This window comes from Dendroctonus ponderosae, unplaced genomic scaffold (genome assembly GCF_020466585.1).
Source record: "Dendroctonus ponderosae isolate FM_Combo_2020 unplaced genomic scaffold, Dpon_F_20191213v2 Dpon_F_20191213_2, whole genome shotgun sequence".
Classification (NCBI taxonomy): Eukaryota; Metazoa; Arthropoda; class Insecta; order Coleoptera; family Curculionidae; genus Dendroctonus; species Dendroctonus ponderosae.
Genome location: NW_026018165.1, coordinates 18,939,487 through 18,961,937, shown reverse-complemented (window position 1 = coordinate 18,961,937; position 22,451 = coordinate 18,939,487). Strand labels below are relative to the sequence as shown.

Here is a 22,451-nt window from a genome sequence, read left to right as displayed (position 1 = left end):
CGGCTTACAATCTTAATTTTAAGCGAGACTTTTGCTCGCAAGTTAAGCAAGTTAAAATTCCCTTGAAATTATAGAAGAATTTAACTATAGAACAATTAATTCTACTTCTTGCATCGTTTTCCTAGTATCGGCATCAATTGAATGCAATTTTCACGATGGCAAAATCTCACTTTGAAAATTGCCCCATCGTTTCTCAGTCTTGCTGCACACTGAGGTGTCTACGAAAACAATTTAAAGCCTTGTTGTCCGAGGCTGTTTAGCCGTAATGGCGATAATTACGTGTAAGTGGGATGTTGCAATTTTGCCGAGGCGACACAGCCACTCTCATAAACCATCGCGTTTAAAAACAATGAGCCTTATTAATGCCAATTTAGAATTGTAGGATGGCGCTTTCAGTAAATTATTGGCATTTGTTGCATGCCTTCTGTGTTGTTCGTTTGGGTCAATTGCCCTTTGCAAATAGTCACCGATTCGACGAGTTATCGCACTGGCAGCCAAACTGCGTTTGCTTTGTCTCAACCCATCGATATCTGTTTGCGAAGATGAATTATTAATGTGCGTCATTTCGACGCTTGACGGTCTTTTGCGATAAGGATTCAAACGAATGAGGCCAATTTCCAAACCCTCAACTAAAGACTTAAAAAATACTGTCTCTTATTAGCGAATTAAACGAAACTCAAGATACATCAAGTGTCATTTGTTAAGAGTCGTTGTCCTTTTCGTGAGATGCATTTTATAAGGCAACAACTAATTTGCTTTATACTTTAGCCGCTTGCCCACATTTTGTTGCAAAAACAGTACGACTTATCTCAACGCCGATCATTACAATTGCACATTGTGGATGCATTTGCGTCGTTTCACTCCAAATTTGAAACAGTTGCAGGTTTCAACCTGACCGAATGTGGTGCGGCACTTATCACATGTTGATCTGGACGAGAGAAATGCCTTGAATAATTAGACTTGGAGCGTTGGCGGAATGCACAATTATCAGAAAATCGGGATTTTTTCCGTCACTGTGATGAATGGGCGGATAAGGTTAAGGAGACGTGCGAACGACGCACAGGCCATCCTTAGCAAACAGCATCGATTTGAACAGCTGCCGCTAAAAGACCTGCATTATCATTGATTCAGTAGTTGCGACCTTGGCGTATCATTGCATCAAAAAAAAATTCCAACTATCTCACGAGCGCAATCACAGACCGTAAATACATCGTCCTGGCAGCATAGTGAATAAACAGATGCAATAATAATAGTCATTACGAAAGCATAGACGGTCTGGTGCCCAGAAAATTGCAGGCTATCGAATTTGATGTGTCTACGGATTACCAAAATGTGCTATTTTCGTTCGAAGCACTCATCGATTAATCGGCAATAGTAGAGATTGAGAACGAGATTTATTATCAACATCAATCGCTTAATGACCAGAACGACCATTCGACTGGTTCGAACGCGGCAACCATTCGCTGTTCTCACAGAACCAACACGACGAACCTTTCAATAGCTCTTTAGCGGAAATTAATCGATGTTAGCTGATTGCTTTTATGTTCGCAGCAAGAACACCCCATAAAATCCACTTATATTGTTTTATTCGTTTGATGGTTTCAGATGTGAATATATTGAAAATTCTACAGTTTTTGCCAGCACTTTTTCATCAATAATTTTCTCGCTTTACTGATTGCAGTCCAGGGACTGTCTTTGTCTCAGGAGACGAACGAAAAGGTTCTTAGGACTTACAAAAAAACTCCATAATACCTTGAAAAACACATACAAACGAAAAAAACTCGATAGACATAGATTTGGTTCCGACCGTTCGTTCAATCACTTGCAAACTGATTAAAAGCCGCATTTTAAGGGCAGAGAAAGGGCATCATTATCAGAATTGCGTAACCGTTTTACGACATTTACCGACAACGCTGCCAACCGGAATTGAATTGAATATTCGATTGCATGTTTTAGAAACACCGTACGGATGCAAATTGAAAATTTGCGCACCTTAAAACCTCAATTGCCTCTATTAAAAGTCACCTTGTGTCTTATCGCAAACACGCAAAGTAAACTGATGATCTGCCACGTGGCTCGAAATAGTGCAGTCGCATAAAACCGGTCTTCAACAATTAAAAAATCGATGCCTGCGAAAAAATGTGATTTATTGCAATCGCTTCCGCATCCTGATCAAACCCAAGATCGGTTATTATAAAATGCTAATCAAAGCGCCAATTGGCCATTTGAAACATTCCCGACAATAGCAAGCAGCTGCAAATGTGAAAAACAAGCCACGACGCAATTTTTTTTCGTACAAACTCCGTCTAAACGACGACCTTTTATGTCAACTTAGCTATTTTGTTTCGGGCAACAAACTTTTTCGAAGTGTTGAGCACGAGAAACACAATACGGTGGCTGGAACCGAGGTCAATGTGGGGACAAAGAAGCGAATTCACTGAATGCCAAAAATATTAATGCAATTTAACACGTAATTAGCGAAATGTATTCAAATCCAAAATCCCGACCATCTAAAATAGGAGCATTTACCATAATTTAACGACCGATAAATGGCGATTCGCAAGGTTAATGGAAGATAATTAAACAGATTGCAGATACGCGTATGACGGCCGATGCAATAAATTCCTCTTATTTTAGAAAGTTAGACGGGACATAACATTCTCCTATTTTTTGCCATCTTGTCACTTTTTCACTAGTTTGCTGTACAAGCAGATAAAATATATGTATTTTATTCTTTGAAAACTTAACCAATTTTTCCCCGTTAATTTCTCAATCAAAGCTTTACAGCAGCATTTCGATTTGACTCCTCAAAGTCAGCTACTCTTCGGCCCGAATGTCCAAAGAAACTAAATCGTTTTCTTCATTGCGGCTATTAAATGCCCGTTAAACACGCACCTAAGCTGAAAAATGTCCGATTCTCTCTTAAGCTTGTAATAACAGACCCAATTTCGTGTTCCGTCCGGGCAAAACCGAGTGATAAGCCGCAAAAACAATCAACAATTAAAAAACTGGGGCGTGTATGAAAAACACCCAACAAAAACCGAAACGCTTGCTTGAAATGTCACAATTGTTCCAAGTTTGGCTAGTCCAGAATGGGCCTTCGAACCATTTCTAGAACGAACACGACAAGCTAATTTCTAGCATCTCCTTAGCGGATGATACAAGCCAGATTGCAACCAGTCGTGTGTGGTTGTATGAAATGTTCGCCGTGACTGGCGTAATCGCTTTATAATTATAGCTTTGCCTCAATGATGATGAGTTTAGACGTGGCCCTACCCATTTCAGTGATTTGACTAAACCGCCTGCTGAAACACGAAGAAAACCGTACGAGGGCAAATCGGAAAACCACAACAAACTTGCATGGTTTTGAACAACAGCAGAGCTCATAGACGGACCAATAGAGGAAATTTTGAAGGCGATTGGCACCAAACCCGGGGGGCTTTGAAAGCAGTGGATTTAGAGGTGGTTTTAACGCGAATTCCTCAATGTTAATAGGAAACTTTTTAATCTCCCTCGTTTTGTCTCATGCATTTTTATACCTAAACGTATGGGTGCTGCCATGCAATAATCCAATTAACCGGCCGGCTTTTTTCCATATAGAAACGATCTTGAAAGCTCTGAATATAATTGTGTAATAATACGCAACAGTGGTATTTAATCAAATACATATATTCAGTTTGAAGTTGAGAGAATAGAGAAAAACCCCCCATCAGCTACAAAATGATGCGAACTGCAAGGCAAATTTTGGTCGAAATAAACATGTTTTGTCATCTTATAACAAACATGTATTATATTATATTGCTGTTTATTCCCTGTCATTTATAACATCGCATGGCGCCTTAAAATAATAATAATAATAACAAATTTATGACGCATTAAATTATGTTGTGAGATATTGTCTAGATAGGCGAGATAACCAATCAATGGCGGTTCGCTAGACCTAAAACTATACAGAAATAAAGTTGTTTTCAATTCCGATATATTTTTAAAGTAGAGAAAATACGATCGTGACGCTACTATCGAGCTATGTGTTTGGACCATATAAAAAGTTACGTGTTTAATTTTTTTGGCATTCTTCATTTCATTGTCGAATTCTTCTCGCCTATTTATGTAACCTTTTAAGACCGCAAGTCGAAATTGGTTTTTATCGCAAATTTCAATTTTCTGGCTACTCACAATTGCTTGTGCAATTGATAAGATCTCAACTATTTCAAACAATTATTAACGGTTTTTCCATTACGAAATGGAAACGTTGTTCTCCAAATTACCTGAGAAATTAGGAACAAATTTTTGAATTTTGCAAACAAAAACAAGTCAGCAAAACAACCAGCCGAGTGGCATGTATGAAAACCGCTACAGCGACAATTATAAATAAATTTGTACGGAGGTTTCATGACCGATGCATTAAGATGAAAAATAATACAAAATGGAAACGTCTGCCTTGTTTAGAACGGATGTGTATTAAGCTGCAAGTAACTGTACGTTTAATGATGTCAATTTTGAAAAGATAAGTGTTTCGAGATCTAGAATGTGCTGGGTTTTTCGCATAGAGCTTTCTTAAGCAGTAATTAAGCTGTTCGCCATATAAACGAAAAAAAAAACGTAGAAGAAACAGTTGCATTGACGGTTTTTCCACTGAATGGGGTTCTTTTTCAATTCAGAACCTTGAAGTCGCTTTACAGAGTCGGACTTAATTTGGCATCTCACATAGGACTTGATCTAGCGTGAAATCAAGCCGATGTTTCTTAAGTACCCAGTCGAGTGGTATGCTGCCTTTTCAATTCAAGGTCTGACTAGTTGTATAATGTAATTATATGTAAACATGTACTCGCTGTTTTTATGTCGATTATTAATAAATCCTGACTTGAACGAGTCGAATTCTTAACTCTGCTGAATATTTTCAGACAATCAATGAAGCTTGTCGCTCGATAAAGTTTATTTAATACGAACAAACCTTACCTGTTTTCTTTTCAATGTGGAATCAATGCCCAACTGAGGCGGAAAGGGAGCTTTTCCTTCATATCTATCCCGCAACTCATCCAAGATCTTCATTAGGGCTTCCTGATTTTCCTGCTCAGGTACCAGAAGATACGCTCTCCAATGGCTACTCGAGTCAAAGCCCCAATGAATAGTGCGATTTTCTGGCTTCCTAAACGAGCAACAAACCGAAGAGATCAGAACAAAATCTTAAATTTAGGTAGCTATTCTACCTATGAACATGGCAGACGAATTGCTGAGGCGAAAATCCACATTGGCAGTCTGAACACTCGATGCACTTGGCGTGTTTACTCGTGTAGAGATCGGGGTAACAACGGCCACTTGCCTTCCCAAAACACTCGTGGAAAATTGGAAACGAACTGGCCCCTTTCCGATGTCGAAAGGCTACATTCTGAAAGGAGTGAAAGTGTCTTCAGTACGATCATAGTGAGTTTTTGGGGAAATGGGAAATATTATTTTAGGCATCGATTCTTCAATGGAACGTACTCTCACCTTTGTCCCAGAAAATAAGAGGGCACTACACAATCGTTCGGCATCGGTTTTGGTAATGAGCCCACAACTGCCAGCCACACTGGGTAGAATGGCATGAGTTTTCAGGATGTTCAACTGTTCAGGCGTGCAACGGGAGCAATAGATTTGCAGTTCATCACATTCTCGATTGATTTCCTGAAGGCTGAAATCCCGCAGCACCGAATTCAGCACCTGCAAACAACCAGAAAAACCCAATTTAATTGAGGTGAATGGGTGCTACTTTCGATGTGGTTTCAACAGAGAAATTACCGCAAACCACAATTATTAATACAACAAATAAGCGGTGGTAGTAAATGCAAGAAGAAATCAGTTAGGTTGTGCTATCTGAGTCCTTTTAAAAAATGACGAAAAATTTAACTTTTCTCAAAAATAGCAACGTTTTAAATTTGTCAGTCCCAAACCCGCTACTAGAATACTCCTTTTCAGTTGTTGAAACTGTTAAATTGCCTATGTAAGTTGCAAAAAACATACCTGCGGTAGACACAGCCTTTTTTCCCCTCCGACCACAAAACAGGAAATTGCCTCTCCTTCAAGTATGGTTTCACAGCGTTCACTACTTGACGTGTCTGGAGCAGCTAAAATCGGAACTTGCTGAACCAGAAAAGGCAGAGAAACCGGATGAAAATCATCCTCTGTGTTTCCTTCCGGGCTGGGAGGTTCATTTTTGATCGGCGTGGGATTGAGAGAAAGACCGGGTCCTTGAAGCGATTTAGTAGCGCTGTTTTGGTAGTTCTTCAGCACGCTCTTCAGATGCGGTGTTACCTCCATCATGTCGGAGGCGCTTTCCTCCCAAGCAGGTATTAAGCCTCCTCTCAACACTAATGCGCTTGGAACGGCATCATTGTGGTATTTTCCTTGAATACATCTTCGGTTTGGTAGTTTCGGATTTTTTCAACTTGACCAATGCTATGACTGCACATCTTCGTCGGTCCGCACTGGAAAATTAATCAAAACATCCTCAATTTTAACCAGCACAATTTTACATTTCTGGAAAACGTTCTGTCTAACAAGTGCTTTCATGTATATGATTTCATGTTATAAATTCATCCATATAAAAGGACTATAGAGTTGAGAACTGAATCAACAACTTGGGACATTGAAAACTTGAAAACAGCGCAAATGTTAATTTGCTTCGAAAACCCTGGAGAAAAACAACGGACAACAAAGATGTTTTTTTATCTTATAATAAACATATGAGGAGGTGATCCACAAACCGCAGTTTTAGTCAAAATTTTTCAAATTGAATTTGACATGGAAAATTTTATTGCAATCAGTATTCTTTAGAATAAAACAAATTTTAATTTGCAGGTCTTTTGCACAAAAAACGCAGTTTAAAAATGCGGTATGCAGAATTCCACCTTATAATCACCATCAACTTCCAATCATCCTGTCTAATGTGCAACGAAAACAATTATTTATAAGTTTTTGTATCGCTGCGTTTCCATTAAATTGAGCCAATTAAATGGATTACAGGAGTAAACATGCACAAAATTCCCAAATCACAAATGAAAAATGTTGATTAAAACATGTTCGGTAAAAGGTTAGAATGAGTTTTGCGATTGAAAAGAAGCAAAATTTAATTTTAAATAAAAAAAAATGCGAGCAGCACATGCAGAATACATATATGCTTACCAAGCATGATCTTTTCTATTACATTTATCCCTTTTACTGCGTTTTGTACATTGAAGTAATTGATAAAATGCGAAAAAGCTCTTTGCTATTATCTTGTTTGAATTTAGTCTAATAAAAGTTTTATTTCAGTATAATGTAGATGTGGAGAAGAGCATTAAAAGGTACTTACTGCACCACTGCGAATGGTAAGAAAACGAAACGCTTCACATACAGATACTTCGATTATGCCAGAGGTTTCTTATTTTGATCAATTTGCAATTTTTCAGTTCATCGAAAAACACCTTTGCGTAAAATGCATAATTTCTTCTGTGACTGACATTTTTAGCATTGTCTATCAAGAATGAATGACATTGGCAGATCTCAAAGCTGGTGCAATTAAAATCAGGCACATGTCAACGTATTTTTTAAGCAATTTCGCACTACTGTGAATGAAGCTTCAATATACAGGGTGACAATCAACAGGAAAAAAAAACGCTTTCAATTCAAAAACAGTTCTTCAAATTTTCTAAATTTCAAAAATTGTAAATATTTATATTTATACAGGCGGTCTTTACTTGTCGTCAATAACAGAATAAAATTAAATGAAAATAGATTTGAATAAAAATTCCGAAACTTTTTAGCGTGTTGATTGGTGTTTTGCTTCATTTCCTATTATCTAAGTTTTCTGTTTTAAACTTGTTTACTTACTATTAGCTGTTTTTAATCCACATGCGGGCTATTCCAAATATAAATGAACGAAAACTGTCTAAGGCCACAATGTTAAAGAACATGAACACTCGATTGTTGCACTTCCACATTCATGGTGAGAGCAGGCGGATGATTTCGATGAACAGAAGCCACTCGCACTATTGCAGAATCCGCCTACGCGCCAATAAAACAGGGAAAAATTGCCACCGAATTTTAAACACTGCCTGTTCGAATATGCCACTCAAACACGCAAACACTTCACAACCGATTCGACAATTCGCCACCCGCTAGAACTTACGCGAACTTTACCTCCTCTGTTTCTCCCGGAGGAACCGACTCTTTATCAAAGACACGACACGACTATCACGACAGACAAATTCCGACTGATTCTTAATTCTTACATAACAAAGGTCTCGAGTCGACGTGCTTGTAAACGTGCCATCTTCTTTCAGCTTGACAGTTTCCGTATTGTCCGTTCTTGTTCCACCTGCATGTGTCGGGCCAGACTTGAACTGAGCATTTCAGGAGTCTGGCGATTGCGACTCGTTGACGTTCAAATCGTCTAGGTTGGCGGCGTGCGACGACCGCCGATTGTCGCTCGTCTACAATGTAGACAAACTTACGGACGCTATCGAGCTTAACATTAAAATAACTAGAAATAGTATATTATATAGCTAGGTCGAGAAATAAGCTTCTCAGCCGAAGTAATTTTTTTTTTCTGAAGGATCGCACTATTTGAGAGTCTGAGGTTCAGTTGTAAAACTGCCGCAGTAAAATTTATCGGTCCCAGAAAGCAGATAAAAGTTTGACCTGTGAAAAGTTCTGGAAAAAGCGCAAGCCTTACCTAGACACGCATTCGCGTAAGGAAATTCAGCTGGTGAGGCGCGGCAACGCTGTGTCTCGACCTCAGACTTTGGCTATGGGCATGCGTGGTCACTAAAAATTCGCGCAAATCCGCCCGGAGCGGAATTTGGTCTAAATTGGGGCAAACTGGGGCCTGTTTTGACACGAAACTGCCATTTCACGCGAACAACACATTGAACTGGTTGAAATGCCGAACTCCACGATATGAGGAATCTTCCGGACTCAGAAAACAGCAGCCGTCAACGATAGCGGCCATGACGTACGCGGATGAGTGGATTGTTGGAGAAAAATTTACGCTACAGCGGTGCCACGTTGAGTGGGCGCTTTGGCAGGAAGTTTTCAGTTGGATACCGATCGGCAGCACAAAGGTGTTAATTAAATAACACTCGCACGAGAACCAGCCGAGTGAAAACGCTACAAAACTGGAACTAAGATGGTGTAAGAAACTGAACTTGTACCTTGGGCGGTTTCAGTAAGAATTTCAGGTTTAAGTGGAGGAAATTGCAAGGAAATCTGCCCGAACCGGCATTGCTGCTGGATTGTTTTTTCACTTGTCGGTCAAATGCAGACGCCAGCCAGATCACGTGACCGACCTTCCCGTCAAAATAGGTGGTCGCACGGTCGGCGGCGTGGTCGGGGGAGGGACGGCAAACAAAGGTTTATAGCTCGCAAGTAGACACGTGCGAGACAAGTTTGGGTCTAGTGAAAAATCGATGACCATTTTTCTACCTAGAAATGGGTTTGGGTTAATTTTAGGTCCCGTTTCTTCAGGAAAGAATCGTTTTCTTGAAAGGAGCAACAAAGCATTCTTTTGTCACCTGGTTTCTTTCCTTCTGCTAGCTGTTTCTTCGGCTGAAATTTGAAAATTTATGGCGCAAAATCCCATTCTTCCTATAATACATCGCAACGCCAAAGCTCTTAGCAGGATGTTGTTATGAAGCCATAAACACAGGCACAGGATCTGAAAACAGATATTTCAGATCACAGTGTGAAAACAGACTCTAGTGAAAGTTACCACGGTCTTAGGAATTTATACCTATTAAGTTGCAAGGAGAATTTGGGAATTTCGAAGTTACAAATGTTCAGCATTTCTAGAGGTAGCCGATGGTAATATTTTCAAAGCTGCAACATACGAAAAATGGTCGTTATTGGCAAGCTTCTCAGTAGAAGAGATGCCACCGTATAGAAAAGCAGCTATTCCCTTTTCTTCCAAATTCAAAAATGTTTTTCCTAAACTTTATGGGGCTCAGTCTTAGGATTTCAGTCTATTTTCACATTTTATTTTCTTTTCTCCCAAACTAAGGTTTTGATAAAAAAAAATTGCAGAAAACTTACTAATCGTTACTTACTAAAGTTTATTTTAGAAGAACACAACGGTTAACAGTTTTGTTATTGGCCAAAATTTCTCCGAATTAAGTTGAAAAAAGTTCAATTTTACACTAGAATTAGTCTTAAATTTACTTTACTAAATAAAAAATAATATTTTTTAAGTACGAAAAGAATCAAAATACGTCTGGCCTTCGATTTGAGACCATCACGATGAAGAATCTGGGGATGTTGAAAATTTCCCATTTTCTTCATTTGATTCTCCAATAGTTCAGGCGTCAGGCGATTTTCTACCAATACGCTTGACTTCCAGATATGTGCCGAAATAGCTCAGTTGGGAGAGCGTTAGACTGAAGATCTAAAGGTCCCTGGTTCGATCCCTGGTTTCGGCAAAACTTTTTATCTATTTGTAAATTGTTATCTTTAATTCCAATATTAACAAGAAGGTGATTTCATTCCAATCATATTTTTATTTTCCTAAGAAAACACCACTTTGGGGGCCTTAAGAAAACGGCTACATATTAAAAATCAAACCGCAAAATCAGTGTCTCCTATTGGCTATCAGCATACCCCGATTATCACTCATTGGTTGTAGTTGATACTTGATTAACCCAATCGCTTACATTTCAACAAAGTGCAGTTTCTGCTTTGAACATTTACCCTCCGCCCACTGGACACACAAATATTAATTTCCATATGATAAATGGTGTTTCGTTATCATTTGAAAAAAAAATTGCATTAACGGATGATAGAAAGTGATTACAAAGAGAGGAGATCTAGACCTGATTCTATCTAGATTACAATTAATCTAGGATAATACAACGGTGTATTTTTGACGTTAAGTCTTTATAGTTTCAATTTAATTTTTAAATGCACAAAAAGTTGATAATTCTTAAATATTCTCTCGGCACACCCTCTATTATCCAACCACGCCTATGAAGCGCAGCCAATTTCGGTTTTTCTGGCAGCACTTGACAACACAGCACTAAGTTTCAGTCAAATCAAATGCCAAGCGTTCGCAAAGCGACAGCAACTAACCTATTATTTTGTATACATTTCTACGTTTACCACATTTATTCGGGGAAAACTATCAATTAATTTAGCCATAACAATTTAATCAGTAGTGTGCACCCGTTAATTTATCGCGAAAGCCCCATGTCTCAGTGTTGGCAGATCGCTCTGGAATGGTTATGAATTTATGACGCTATGGAAGACAAACAGTCTAAGTGCTTCGTGCCCGAGTGCAATAACAATGTTGGTGTCTTATTTCCAAAGAATGGGGAAGTGCGGAAGAGTTGGCTACTTGCCTTGAGGCTGGAACACTTAACGCCCGACCGTAAAAGCTTTGTTTGTATGGATCATTTTGGAGAAAACGGTATTTATTTCTGCCCATATACCTAACACACAGAAGCACTAGTTTTAATGGTCCCTATGATCCCAAACTACATACGTTTTTTCCGTGCTCTAGGTCAGCCCTTCACTAGAATTAAGTCGCCACATCCCAACCACAGCAGTGGAGATTTTGCCTCAATTCCAGGTAGCAAGTTCAACTGAATATTAGTATTATTTCATATGTAATTAATATATTTTCAGTTCGACATACGTCTAAAAAAGTGTGCCGATTGTGCATGACCGAATCATCGAACGTTACTGAAAGGATATTCAGTAAATTGGACGCAAAACACACTATAGCACAAGCTATATCTATCTGTTTGCATCCCTTGAAGGTACACTTTCGCTTAAAGCACTCTGATCTTACCCACTTACAAGCACTTTTTAGGTTTTGCCTAGCGATAATCTTTCAAAGCTGGTATGCGTAGAATGTCGCATCTTCCTAAAGGAATATCTATCTTTTCATACAAACTGCATACGTATGGATTTGAAACAACGCCAGATTTTATTGCAACAAAATAACCACCCTTCAATCACTCCTCACACTGATAGTGATAGTTCAGATACCATGTACCTCTATGAGGAAAGATTGTCTGACTATGAGAAAGACAAGGGAAGCAAGGTACCCTCAATTTAAATCACACAAACTAGCCACACTTTGCACGTTATTTGATTGTTTTCAGGAGAAAGTGAGCAAGGACAATACAAATGGCCAAATAGTCAGCAAAGCCTCAAACGGCTTAAAACCGAAAACCTCCCAAAGTAATCAAACTAAAAAGAAAAGCCAGACTGACAATGAAGAACTTCTAAAGGTAAATTTCTCTCTTTATACCCTTTATAGCAACCTCACTGGATTCTTCCAAAGGTTTTGGAAGGAAGCGAAGACCCTGCACCAACAGGAAAAAGCAACCCAAGTGTCATAAATTCGGATGATAAGATTGCAGATGGTATTGAATCAAGCAACGATCTCAATGAAGATAATATAGGTTTAGCATCATCGGAAAAGGAGGCGGAATATATTGAAGACATCATCATAGGTGGAAATGCGGGTAAAATTAAAGTCGCCAAATTTCATTTGGAATTTTTAGAGCTGGTAGACGATGATCGCGACAATGCAGCTGACCAGCAGGAAGCTCAAAAAAAACCCGTTGCTATTAAATGCGTGGAAAGCACTAAAAACCATTCAGTTAAAAGAAGTATTGATACGCCGGGTAATAACAACAGTGTGTCTAAAAAAAGCCGAATAGATACTGAAGCAGGCGTTGAAGTGGTAACTATCTAGGATATATGTAAAGAGGCAATTTTTCCACAAGATTTTAAGACCGGTTTCCTTTCAGGCAAATCAATTTAGTTCGCCTTTAGGCCAATTTCCCTGCAAAATTTTTCGGTATGCCTTCGACTCCCAATTCATTCTGAGTGATGAATACTTGTACGAGTTTCGATTAACTAAAGGTAATGTAAGGTATGTAACTAATATCAAAAGCAAGATTTGAGCATCAATTAAATTAAAAACTTATTTGTCTTCAATTGTAGACAATTGCGTTGCATTTTATTCGATTGTCCTGCATTTGCGGAACAGTACAAGGATGATTCTTCAGAGTATTTACCCTCAATAGAGGTAGTCACACCACACAATCACCGAAATCTAACCACTATTGCAAAGAAACAACAAATGTTTTTCGCTATCTTGTATGATAAGATGATGCGGGACAAGTACTTTAATTTCCGAGTTCTTTATGACGATTTTTGCAAAATGTGAGTACTGTGTAAGGTGGACCAATCGCAAGCAATCAAAAGTATTGTTTATAGTGATTCAACCATTCAGAAATTCTTACCGCTGAGGAATGTAATTGGACAAATATGTAAGCAACCCCCTTTGCGTGGTACTAAGTCTGTACCGTCATTCGACGAGTTATTCAATAATATAGAAAACGATGAATTCAAAATGCTCCATTTTAATACAAAACATGTTCAATTTTATCAGGTAAGCAACATGACCCCTATTTGGAACTTGATTACGTTACTTAAAATAGGTTCTCTTAATAATGGAAGTCAGCTACTTCATGTAATGGGGTTTTTGTAGGAGAGACTGAGTACAGAAGATGGAGGCAAGGCTCTTGTATTCGCTAATCAAGACGTAATAAAAAAGTATTCGCATAGTAACATTATGTATGTAGACTCATCATTTTTCATAGAATCGGAAGGATTTCCATTCACATTAATAACTGTGTTGCTTTGGGTGGAACCAGGATGCGTAAGTATTAAACTAGAATTTGTCAGCTGCCTTTGAGTTTTTCTAAGTCTAAATTTAGAGTTTCTACAAGTGCGTGCAAAATTTCAGTATTACCCCATCCTATTTTCCTTGGTCAATATGAAGTCTAAGGACTTGTACATGAAGATATTTAGCTTCGTTCATGAGAACTTGGCGCCACAGTTGAAACCGCAGGAAATTATATCCGATTATGAAGCCAATCTTTACTATGCGCTTTGTATCGTCTATGAAGAATCGAGTATAGGTAAGATTTATTATTACTATAAACAGGAATGCAGTTTAATAATATTTTTCTTTATTTCTATATTCGTGTTTAGGTGGATCGATGTTCTATTTCATCCAGAACATTTACAAGAAAATTTGCTCACTCAATTTGGCAAGAGAATTAGAACTTAACGCCAACTTCCGCAGCATATACAACATGATTCTCATGTTGCCTCTTTTGCCAGTGAACACTATTTTAGACGGCTTCAGTAATATTGAGTTCCATGCCAGGGAGTTAGACCTGGACCACTTAACCAGTGAATTATTCCGACATGTTCGAGATGAATGGATTATCAAAGTTACACCAGAGTTTTTCTGTGTGCACAGGTAAATTAATAGTTAAGTCACTTACAACACGTCAGTCCATTTGCAGAATTTGCCGATGGTTTCCACTACCTTTCTTTTGAAATGCCTTAATATTTCTGCTGGTCATGAAATGGCACAAATGAGACATAGATTTGTAAATGTGTAATGCAACAGTTTGTGGATGTGCGGTGTTTTCTAAAAAAAATGTTTTAGATTAGAAAACAGAATTAATGAAAACATGGTAGGCCCTTTCAAGAAACTTCGAGATTTGCTAATGCTGACCAGAAGTAAATCGCCCAAGCAGAAAAATCGAATATCCGCCATTACCACTATTGAAAAGTTGATAGAATTGGATACATTCCTAAGCGAGACTTTTCAATCCCCGCTCAAACAAACATTTGGCAAAGACAACAGCAGTAATCAGAAGAAAGCGATACTAAGAGCGTGGAATTATATTGAAATTCATCCTATGATCAATATACACCAATTCTTTCAAAAGGTTTTGGGATACATCAAGTGCATGGAAAGTCAAGTAAGATTCAAGAAGCAAGCTCAAAAATAGCATAATGTGAATACTTTTATTTCTTCATAGCTTTGGATATGGGGCCTATATCGATTTGCGGGATCAACTGACGACGGCTTGATCAACGCACTGAATTTTTCTATTGTGAAAGACGAAACTGAATCACCAGAATTACAAGAGGGTGAACATGACCAAGAGGTAGCTTACTTACTACCTGTTACTAATTTATTCAAATCGAAACTTTTTTTATTTTCAGGACACAGAAACAGAGATAATAGGCAATGAACCTGAAGAAAATCCCCGAGAAGTAGCTGGGGAATATTATATCGATAACGAAGGTATCATAAGAGAAGTGGAAAAGCAGCAAATTACCATCGATCGGAAAAGCTCGGCGAAAACACAAAAACCGGAGCAGGTTAGTTTGCTTGTTTTAATAATTGTTTGAGATTTATTAAAGGATTGGGACTATTTTAGGAAATCGATGTGTCCCAGGAAGAACTAACAGGCCCTTAACGTAAATATCGTGATTGAGAACCATGCCCCAATTGAACCCAATTCAGCTATCTACAAACAACTGATTGTATTTATTTTCAGGTAACTGACTGAATTGAACTTTGAATACAAAATTGAGCTATTGTAATTCCATTTCATTGATTTAAATTATCTGTATATAATTAAGCAGTTCACACATGGATCTATTTTATCAGCCGTTGTTTTTCACTGTTAATAAATATAGTACAAATAATTGTGGAGTTTTTCTGTTTCCTTGGAATGGAAAAAATCGGGCTATTCTAAAGAACAATTCGATTAACTGTAAATTTTAATAAACAGTCATATTTACAGCGTCCTGGAAAATGAGAAATTATGTAACATGAAATGAACTGCGCCAGTAACGTGTTCAATACACTTTATTGTGCATTGGAAAATTTGCGTAACTAATTACAACTAAAAGCATTAAAATGGCAAAAGAGAACTTCTGGTTGTCATACGAAAAAAAAGTGAGATGCGAAAAATCTTATTAGCTTCATTGCTTGTTACATGAATTATAATTGCCAAAGATCCTCTATTATCAACGAATGAAAATAGACAATTTACTTTATCACACATGCTTCTAAAGGCTTTATTTCTAGGGGGGATTTGAGGCAGTATTTGCTGTTGAAGCCGTCGTCACACTTTGAGCTAGTTTAGAGGGTTGGGCAAGAGAAGTTTTTCTTGTTGGTACTGTTTCAGGTGTTGGGATCGCATCACCTGTTGGAAATATAGGTCCTGGAACTTTTAACGGGGGCTTGTTCACTCCTCCCATCTTCTGCTTGGCCATTTGATAATCACCAGAGTCAAAGAATTTCTGACCTGAAATTTCAGATATTCCATTGAGCAGACCTCTAATTTAACACATCAAACAGACCGGGTTGCAAAGCATACAACGCACTGGTTAGTACCAGTTTACGTTGGAAAGTGTTTGGAAGTAAATAAAAGACTAGGTACATACTACCTTTAGCCAATCGTTTCTGTAAGAACGCCGAATGGCCACCAACTCGAGCAGGCCCTCCAGGCATTGAAGGGTACTTGGCTTTGAGCTTCGCTTCTTCGATCTTTTCTAATTCGTGTGGGGTTACATCTGGCTGGGACGGTCCAGATTCCTGAGGCTGATCAATGGGTTCACAATCCATTGTATTTCTGGAATAGCACACCGGTTAAACCCACAAATTTCTCTTGGAAACTGTGTTGTTAGAAAACGTTTACAATCCGAATTTTGGGGGCAGAAAACATTTGGAAAACCCCATCTAAGTCTAGAGCTAAATGCTTACCAGATGGGATGTGAATGCGTGTTGAGCCCGATATTTACTGGGGAATTAAGGCTGTGGATAGAGCCGTTGGAGATTTTAAAAGAAACTAGAAAAATTACTTAAAACTGGGGGCTTTGTGATATCTATTTTGATGTTTGTGTGACAATTGATGTAAAAAGCGGTTGATGTGACAGGTCAGGGGTATGCTCGGATATCTGGCCTGCAACGACTCGCACTGTCGTACTGTATGACGCAGTCAAAGAGGTGCGGTTAGGCCTGGGTAAAACCGGGATTTTCAGGTGCACACAGCGACACCGATACGGCGTGCTGTATTGATACAGCGGCACACACACAAGTGTCTTAAGACACAGTATTACCCAGTAATTTTTTTTTGAAAAACCATTTATATCATACAGTTTAATAACATAATATATAAATTAAAATGTTTCACATTATTTTGAGATCGATTCAGTTTTGCTAACTGATATTGTGGTTTCGCCTATTTCCATTTTCGAGACGACGCTGGTCTCCAAGAGGCCGATGTTCTGCAGAAAGGCTCCTGCTGTATGATGATGCAATACTGTGTCTTCCTCCTCCTCCTCCTCCCTTATCTGCTTTGAACTCCCCTGGCCACACTCGATTTCAATCAGCGGCTCAATATATGGTTGGTCTGAAGAATTCGTTTCTTCAAACTGCAGACAGAAATGCAAACACATAGATTTAAAACAGTAATGAGGTTTTCACGTCTTCTGATGTATGAGTGGAACAAGGCAGTCTTCTACAGCAAGTGCATTAGAAAGAGACAATTCAAATAAATGATGAATGGGTGGAACAAGGAAGCTTTACCATTGTGTGTCTATTAGAAAGAGAAACCACACCAACGGTCCATATGGAACAGTAGTTATAGGTAAATTTTTTGGAAATACTAAAGCTTTTACTGACTTTTTCGGGATTTGGTGTCATGGTAACTCTTTTGGTAAGATAATCTAGGTCACCAAAAGGCATGTTAGTAAGATCGTAGTTTTCCCGCTGCTGATTGGTAGGTTTTTCTTGGTCAGGACGCTCTGGTGATTCGTCCTCTCTGCGACGTTTAAAGCGTAGCCCTGCGCGGTCTAGTCAACAGGAAAATGGCATAAAGTACGGAAAAGTCGACTTAAAAAAAGTAATTAAAATTGAGAACTAAAAAATGATATTTACCGTCTGGGTTTAGGCGTGGTCGTCCTCGGGGGCGTTTGATTAAAGGCACAGTAACTGAAACCAAGCGGTGGAGAAAAATTATTCAAAAGAATCCTTCGACTTAATTCTACCTGGCGGGTATTTCCTAGGCCTCCCTCTACCTTTTTTTGGAGGAGTGTTAGGTAGCGAAACTGGAAGGACGGGCTCATCCGTTGCAGTGGTTTCAGGTTCAAAATATTGTTCACTTTTAGTCATGTGAACCAAAAGATCTTCGCGGGTAACCCGAGTGAGTTCCTCCGACGTTTCGGAGTGCGGCACGTTCATCCTGACATGCCCCATAGTCTGAAAGCAGTTTTATTTACGGAACTGGGCACCTTTTGGAGAACATCTTACATAAACTTCCTTTTCCTCCGGCACGGAATCCGAAATGTTTTCCGGATAGTCCAGAGAATGAGTTTTCCGGATATGGTTCTTCAACTTATCATGTCGGGAAAATGCTTTATCGCATTGGTCGCATGCAAATGGGCGTTCCCCTGTGTGGACCAATTGGTGTCGACTCAAGTGCGATGCTCTTTTGAAACTAAAATCATCAATTAATTGCGGATGGTGTTATTGCTAACGCTTTCAGTAGATTTGGTTGCTACCTTGACGAACACAGAGTGCACTTGTACTTCCTTTGCTTCAAAGCCCAGTTGCTTTTTCGTCTGGCTTCTGCATTTAAGGGGAGGCTGCTGATGGAGAACCCATTCGACTCTGACATGGATAAGTTGGTCGCTAAACGGGCACAGTTTGGACTTGGAGCTGAAGCTGGATAACAGTTGGCGGATGGAATGACGAAGTTTTCTGAAATAGGATTTCGTTTTCTGTTCAAGATTAACATTGAAGACTTATTCCGGTAGTTCACCTGGCATCTTGTTGCTCGGCGTCTCCGATTCAGGGCTGACTATTGGTTCGTTCTTGATTTGGACGGCTGTTAAATTAGTGCTGCCATCAGGATTCTCTAAAGATGCGTTTTCAAAGTCCACAGCCACCCGCTTTTGTCCTCTAAATCTTGTATCTCGAGACGGCGTGCCTGACAAGTTTTTGTCATTCTGAAATGCAAATTAGATCGTTGGATAAAATGGAACTGGTTCGGAACTGGAAGGTTTTGACTGACTTCATCAATAATGGGTTTTATTCCGAATTCTTCAGCTATATCGCATAAAGCCCCCGTTTTATCTGAAGGGATTTCCGTGCTTCCACTATATATGAGTTCCACTAGGCTTTTAAGCTGCTCCACATTGATTCCATGCAGAATGTAGGCCACTTGATGCTCTGGATGCTCTTGGAAAACCTGCAATTCATGTAATTTCCTCTAGTTGGATGATTGTTCAATGGCAGGAATAATACGTAAGCAACGACCATCAATCTAACATTCTTCTCAATCGTTAGCAATCATATTCATATTTGGCGCTCGGAGGATATTTTACAATTTTTAAACAATTTTTTTTGGGATGAAGAAACGCGATTTTGAAAATATATGCAGTTTATTCCATAGAAAATTTCACGCAAATTTGGTTACGGTTTTTTTGCTGTAGCTGGTCAGATAAAGTGGCGGGGGATGGCGAACTGCTGGTTGACAAATTTATTGATTTCTCCGGATTGGTTTAAACAAAATAAGCAAATGGTATAGCATTAAAAAGCTCTTTGTTTGCTGTAACTTTACCGGTCAAACACTCGTTTTTTCGATCGATTCTTTGGCCGTGAGAGGACGCTTTCCGAAAGATATAGAAGAAGAGATTAACTACCTGGTTAAAAATTATACAAAAATTTGGACAATTCTTGCAAAGCTTCTCATATCTTCGATTAGAAAGAGTCGAAAGAGTGTTGCTATGCGGTTTTGGGCATTTTTATTTTTGGTAAAAATGACACTATTTGTTGATCATTCTGGATGTTTGTTCCTCGCGAGCAATTCGGAACCATATTCAGAAGAACATTCAGAGAAACGCCGCGAAATAAATGATAATTACCTTTTTAAAATACGAACTGAAGGCGGCTAACACAACTCGATGAGCTCGAACAAAACCATCGTTGCAATGAATCGTGATGTCACTCAACACTTCGTCTTTTAGCAGGACTTTTAGCATACTTTCTAAATTTTCCTGAAATTTTTCTTGTAGCAGCCGAACTGGCTTCGATTGTGGCGACTTCATCTGCAAATAACATACAAGTTTATTGGGCCTAAAACGAAAATGCTGAAAGGTGGTTCTCAAACTAATGTGACAACAAAATTGTTTAGGTGAAAATGTTGCCTTTTAGGCAAATTTGTCTTATTCGAAAGTTAATAGTTTCCGAGATTCAAGGTGTCAAAGTGTAAATACAATTTTCGGTTAATAGGTTCTTATCCAGAGTCTTTTTTTTTCTTATTTAGCTTGTCGCTCCAAAACGGCACTAGTTGCAATTGGATCCTTAATATTGTCGCAAGTTGACCCATAGACAGAACTTCTTTCACAATCAGTTGGTTGAGAGTTGAGGCAAAGAATTGGGTGAATTTGGATGTTTTTTTGCGATTTTTTGCAATTAAAAATCGAAGCTCTCAAATGGAAATTATTGACTTTATTGCTGTTTCAATATTTCAATTCAAGTGCGAGTTCTTCACTTACACTATACATAAATTTGCTATGGCTTGGTCAAGCACTCCACATGGCCACTTTTGACTCGACAATTGGAATGTTTGTGCAGTTTCGAGCCTTACAATACACACTTTCCCCTTTATAAGTACAGTCTACATTATATTATCGACTGTTTAAAGACTCTACCATATGAACCTGTTGCTAAAGCTGTTGTCGACCTGTTTAGGAATCCAAAGAAAAAGCTAAAATCGCTCAAAGTATTTACAATTTTATGGCGAGAATGCAACATTTTGTCTTAATTTAAGCCGTTTTTGCGCGATTACCATTCTTAATCGACACTGCCTTCCGGGGCGCTTTGAGCCGTTTGATAACCATACCAACTCTTGCACCTATGCATTAATATCTGACTTTTTGGAACACCCTGTAACATTTTGAAAATGCATTTTTTGGGTTATGAGCACCACTCGAAACAACCAAGTAGCAATATTAAAGCACCATGCGTTCGAAAAAGAATTTTTAAAGCCCTCATCGGAGTTCTTTCCATACTAAACATCGGTGCTTACCTCAGATTTAATAACTCCCAATAAACATTCACTGGTTTATTTGAAAAGCAGTTCACATGTGGGCACAGATCACGAAACTCTTCTACATGTGGGTTGCTTCTTCAGTATGGTTAGGTATGGACTGACCCTTAGAGAAGAGCCCTTAACAGAGGGGGGCAATGCGCGCCATCGATTTGCCTGCCCCCTCCTGAAAAGGCCGAAAATACCCTCTGGAATTAATTTAGGTGGGTCTCGTGTGGGGGTTGAGGGTCGCTCAACCAGTGGCGTACAGGGCGCGCGGATGGGAAAATACAATTTATTCGAGATTTTCCTAACGGTTTTTGGTTCGTTTCCCTGCCAATCCAACAGGATTTGTTTAAACAATGTTTAGTTATTTGCTTGTGTTAATCTGTTTCAATCAGCACAGATTTTCCGGTGCGGGATGATCTTAAGTTGCAGGGTTATTGATTGATTGTTGCCCTGATTAAAAACGCAAGTGGTTTTGGTTTAATGAAATATTGTCTCGTGCAGGCGCTGACGCCGACTTTAACTTAACGGAGTTTTTTTTATCTACAGAGTGTGTCTGGTTTAAGTGGCCAATCGGATAATTTTAAACACTGAATGTATACATTTTTGATTGGTTTGTTGATGTTGTGTGAGACAAAGTCCCAAAGCTCAACATCTTTCGCAGGAAATTTAATTTTATTTCCAATTAACTTAATTCCTTTCCTTGCTTGACTGGCTGTTTATTTGTGGGTCAGTTTTACTGTTAAATGCTTTAATTATTCCCCACTTTCCTTGGCAATGTGAAAAATTTTCAGACTTCGTCAGGAAAAAAACGTGTAATTTAGGTCTGGCGCGACCCCTTCATCGACCCTCCGTTTTCACCCTAAATTCGAGGACGCGGGAATTTAACGCATTTCGAAGGGGGCGCATGTTGCGACAAAATCAATACAAACGTGGACGCCGCCTTGGAGCGGCTTCGACCCCCTACAAAATCTAAAAATAGATCAACGAGACAACATTTTAAAAAAACTATTTTTTCAGTCATTTTTCTAGAAAAAATTGTGTGAAAAACCTAGAAAACATGGTGAATTTCATTACTCACATTACTTGCAGAACAGCACAAAACTAAGCTGTATGCCATGGTAAAATATGCGTAAATATCTCAAGAAATTAACGAAATATAAATAAACTTTGAAACTTCTTCAGCACAAGGCAGATCCGTACTTGTCGCGTTTATTACTTGAATGAATCCAACTTAGTTAAGGGATTTTAGTTTCCGGCACTCACAACGCACCTTCATCTAATGTAGGATCCCCCAAGATTTTGTGAAAAAAAAATTTCAACAATGAAACGAAAACACAGGAAAATCGCTCAATAAAAGCCTCTTAATTATTGATTCAAATCAGGGGCTTTTCCAACGATTTTCTTTTAAATTGGCCCCCAAAAATTATTTTTGGGCCACATAAATGCACCCATACTCTCGGATGGTTGAGCTTATTTATCGCTACGCTCCTGCTAGCGGGCAGGGACGTG

General features: G+C 38.8%; 4 protein-coding genes and 1 non-coding gene across 9 annotated transcripts in view; 2 read left to right on the top strand and 3 right to left on the bottom strand.

The window, feature by feature from the left end:
- The window catches only part of LOC109545298 (ski oncogene), a 56,837-nt gene extending 47,833 nt beyond the window's left edge, over positions 1-9,004 (bottom strand). Inside the window, exons 1-6 of one of the 3 annotated variants that reach the window (XM_019915897.2) lie at positions 8,693-9,004; positions 7,849-8,450; positions 6,001-6,464; positions 5,491-5,700; positions 5,211-5,389; positions 4,960-5,149 (exon numbers count right to left, since the gene is read on the bottom strand). In XM_019915897.2, the coding sequence (XP_019771456.1) occupies positions 4,960-5,149; positions 5,211-5,389; positions 5,491-5,700; positions 6,001-6,300 (879 nt within the window). In that variant the 5' untranslated portion in view covers positions 6,301-6,464; positions 7,849-8,450; positions 8,693-9,004. Of the gene's footprint in view, positions 1-4,959; positions 5,150-5,210; positions 5,390-5,490; positions 5,701-6,000; positions 6,465-7,848; positions 8,457-8,692 lie in introns of those variants that run through there. The other 2 variants (XM_019915899.2, XM_019915898.2) reach the window with 2 other exon arrangements.
- Positions 9,005-10,357: 1,353 nt separating this feature from the next.
- On the top strand, positions 10,358-10,430 carry Trnaf-gaa. Its single transcript has one exon. It is a non-coding gene; the product is annotated as a tRNA-Phe (tRNA).
- A 594-nt stretch (positions 10,431-11,024) lies between these two features.
- LOC109545297 lies at positions 11,025-15,540 on the top strand. The gene is made up of 17 exons (XM_019915896.2): positions 11,025-11,413; positions 11,507-11,575; positions 11,632-11,765; positions 11,819-12,052; positions 12,114-12,242; positions 12,296-12,467; positions 12,519-12,700; positions 12,768-12,892; positions 12,964-13,185; positions 13,240-13,414; positions 13,514-13,684; positions 13,772-13,946; positions 14,020-14,293; positions 14,486-14,804; positions 14,865-14,993; positions 15,052-15,210; positions 15,270-15,540. The coding sequence occupies exons 1-17, from the start codon at positions 11,245-11,247 to the stop codon at positions 15,306-15,308; spliced, it is 2,877 nt and encodes a 958-aa protein (XP_019771455.1). The 5' UTR covers positions 11,025-11,244; the 3' UTR covers positions 15,309-15,540.
- Positions 15,541-15,597: 57 nt separating this feature from the next.
- LOC109545299 (cAMP-regulated phosphoprotein 19) lies at positions 15,598-16,804 on the bottom strand. The gene is made up of 3 exons (XM_019915900.2): positions 16,604-16,804; positions 16,288-16,472; positions 15,598-16,145 (listed from the first exon to the last, which is right to left on the bottom strand). Exons 2-3 carry the CDS (start codon positions 16,463-16,465, stop codon positions 15,922-15,924), a joined length of 402 nt encoding a protein of 133 aa, XP_019771459.1. The 5' UTR covers positions 16,466-16,472; positions 16,604-16,804; the 3' UTR covers positions 15,598-15,921.
- A 180-nt stretch (positions 16,805-16,984) lies between these two features.
- LOC109545388 (zinc finger and BTB domain-containing protein 8A) lies at positions 16,985-22,315 on the bottom strand. Of its 3 annotated transcripts, none has more exons than XM_019916053.2 (10): positions 22,021-22,315; positions 19,768-19,950; positions 18,915-19,091; positions 18,663-18,849; positions 18,403-18,601; positions 18,152-18,338; positions 17,890-18,100; positions 17,780-17,833; positions 17,525-17,694; positions 16,985-17,274 (listed from the first exon to the last, which is right to left on the bottom strand). In XM_019916053.2, the coding sequence occupies exons 1-10, from the start codon at positions 22,057-22,059 to the stop codon at positions 17,035-17,037; spliced, it is 1,647 nt and encodes a 548-aa protein (XP_019771612.2). In that variant the 5' UTR covers positions 22,060-22,315; the 3' UTR covers positions 16,985-17,034. The 3 variants fall into 3 exon arrangements, with proteins under 3 accessions (XP_019771612.2, XP_019771613.2, XP_048520160.1); XM_019916054.2 differs by lacking the exon at positions 22,021-22,315 and adding an exon at positions 20,934-21,605; XM_048664203.1 differs by lacking the exon at positions 22,021-22,315 and adding an exon at positions 20,401-20,863.
- Between the last annotated feature and the right edge of the window lie 136 nt (positions 22,316-22,451).

Excerpts from the sequence above, each read along its gene's own strand:
- LOC109545297 (XM_019915896.2), top strand. The coding sequence starts at position 11,245 with ATGGAAGACAAACAGTCTAAGTGCTTCGTGCCCGAGTGCAATAACAAT. Across the intron at positions 11,414-11,506 it reads GGATCATTTTGGAGAAAACG|GTCAGCCCTTCACTAGAATT; the intron begins GTATTTATTTCT and ends TCCGTGCTCTAG. Across the intron at positions 13,685-13,771 it reads TTTGGGTGGAACCAGGATGC|TATTACCCCATCCTATTTTC; the intron begins GTAAGTATTAAA and ends GCAAAATTTCAG.
- LOC109545299 (XM_019915900.2), bottom strand. The coding sequence starts at position 16,465 with ATGGATTGTGAACCCATTGATCAGCCTCAGGAATCTGGACCGTCCCAG. Across the intron at positions 16,146-16,287 it reads ACAGAAACGATTGGCTAAAG|GTCAGAAATTCTTTGACTCT; the intron begins GTAGTATGTACC and ends CTGAAATTTCAG.
- LOC109545388 (XM_019916053.2), bottom strand. The coding sequence starts at position 22,059 with ATGGCATACAGCTTAGTTTTGTGCTGTTCTGCAAGTAAT. Across the intron at positions 18,850-18,914 it reads TAAAACCCATTATTGATGAA|AATGACAAAAACTTGTCAGG; the intron begins GTCAGTCAAAAC and ends TTTGCATTTCAG. Across the intron at positions 18,101-18,151 it reads CGGAGGAAAAGGAAGTTTAT|ACTATGGGGCATGTCAGGAT; the intron begins GTAAGATGTTCT and ends AACTGCTTTCAG.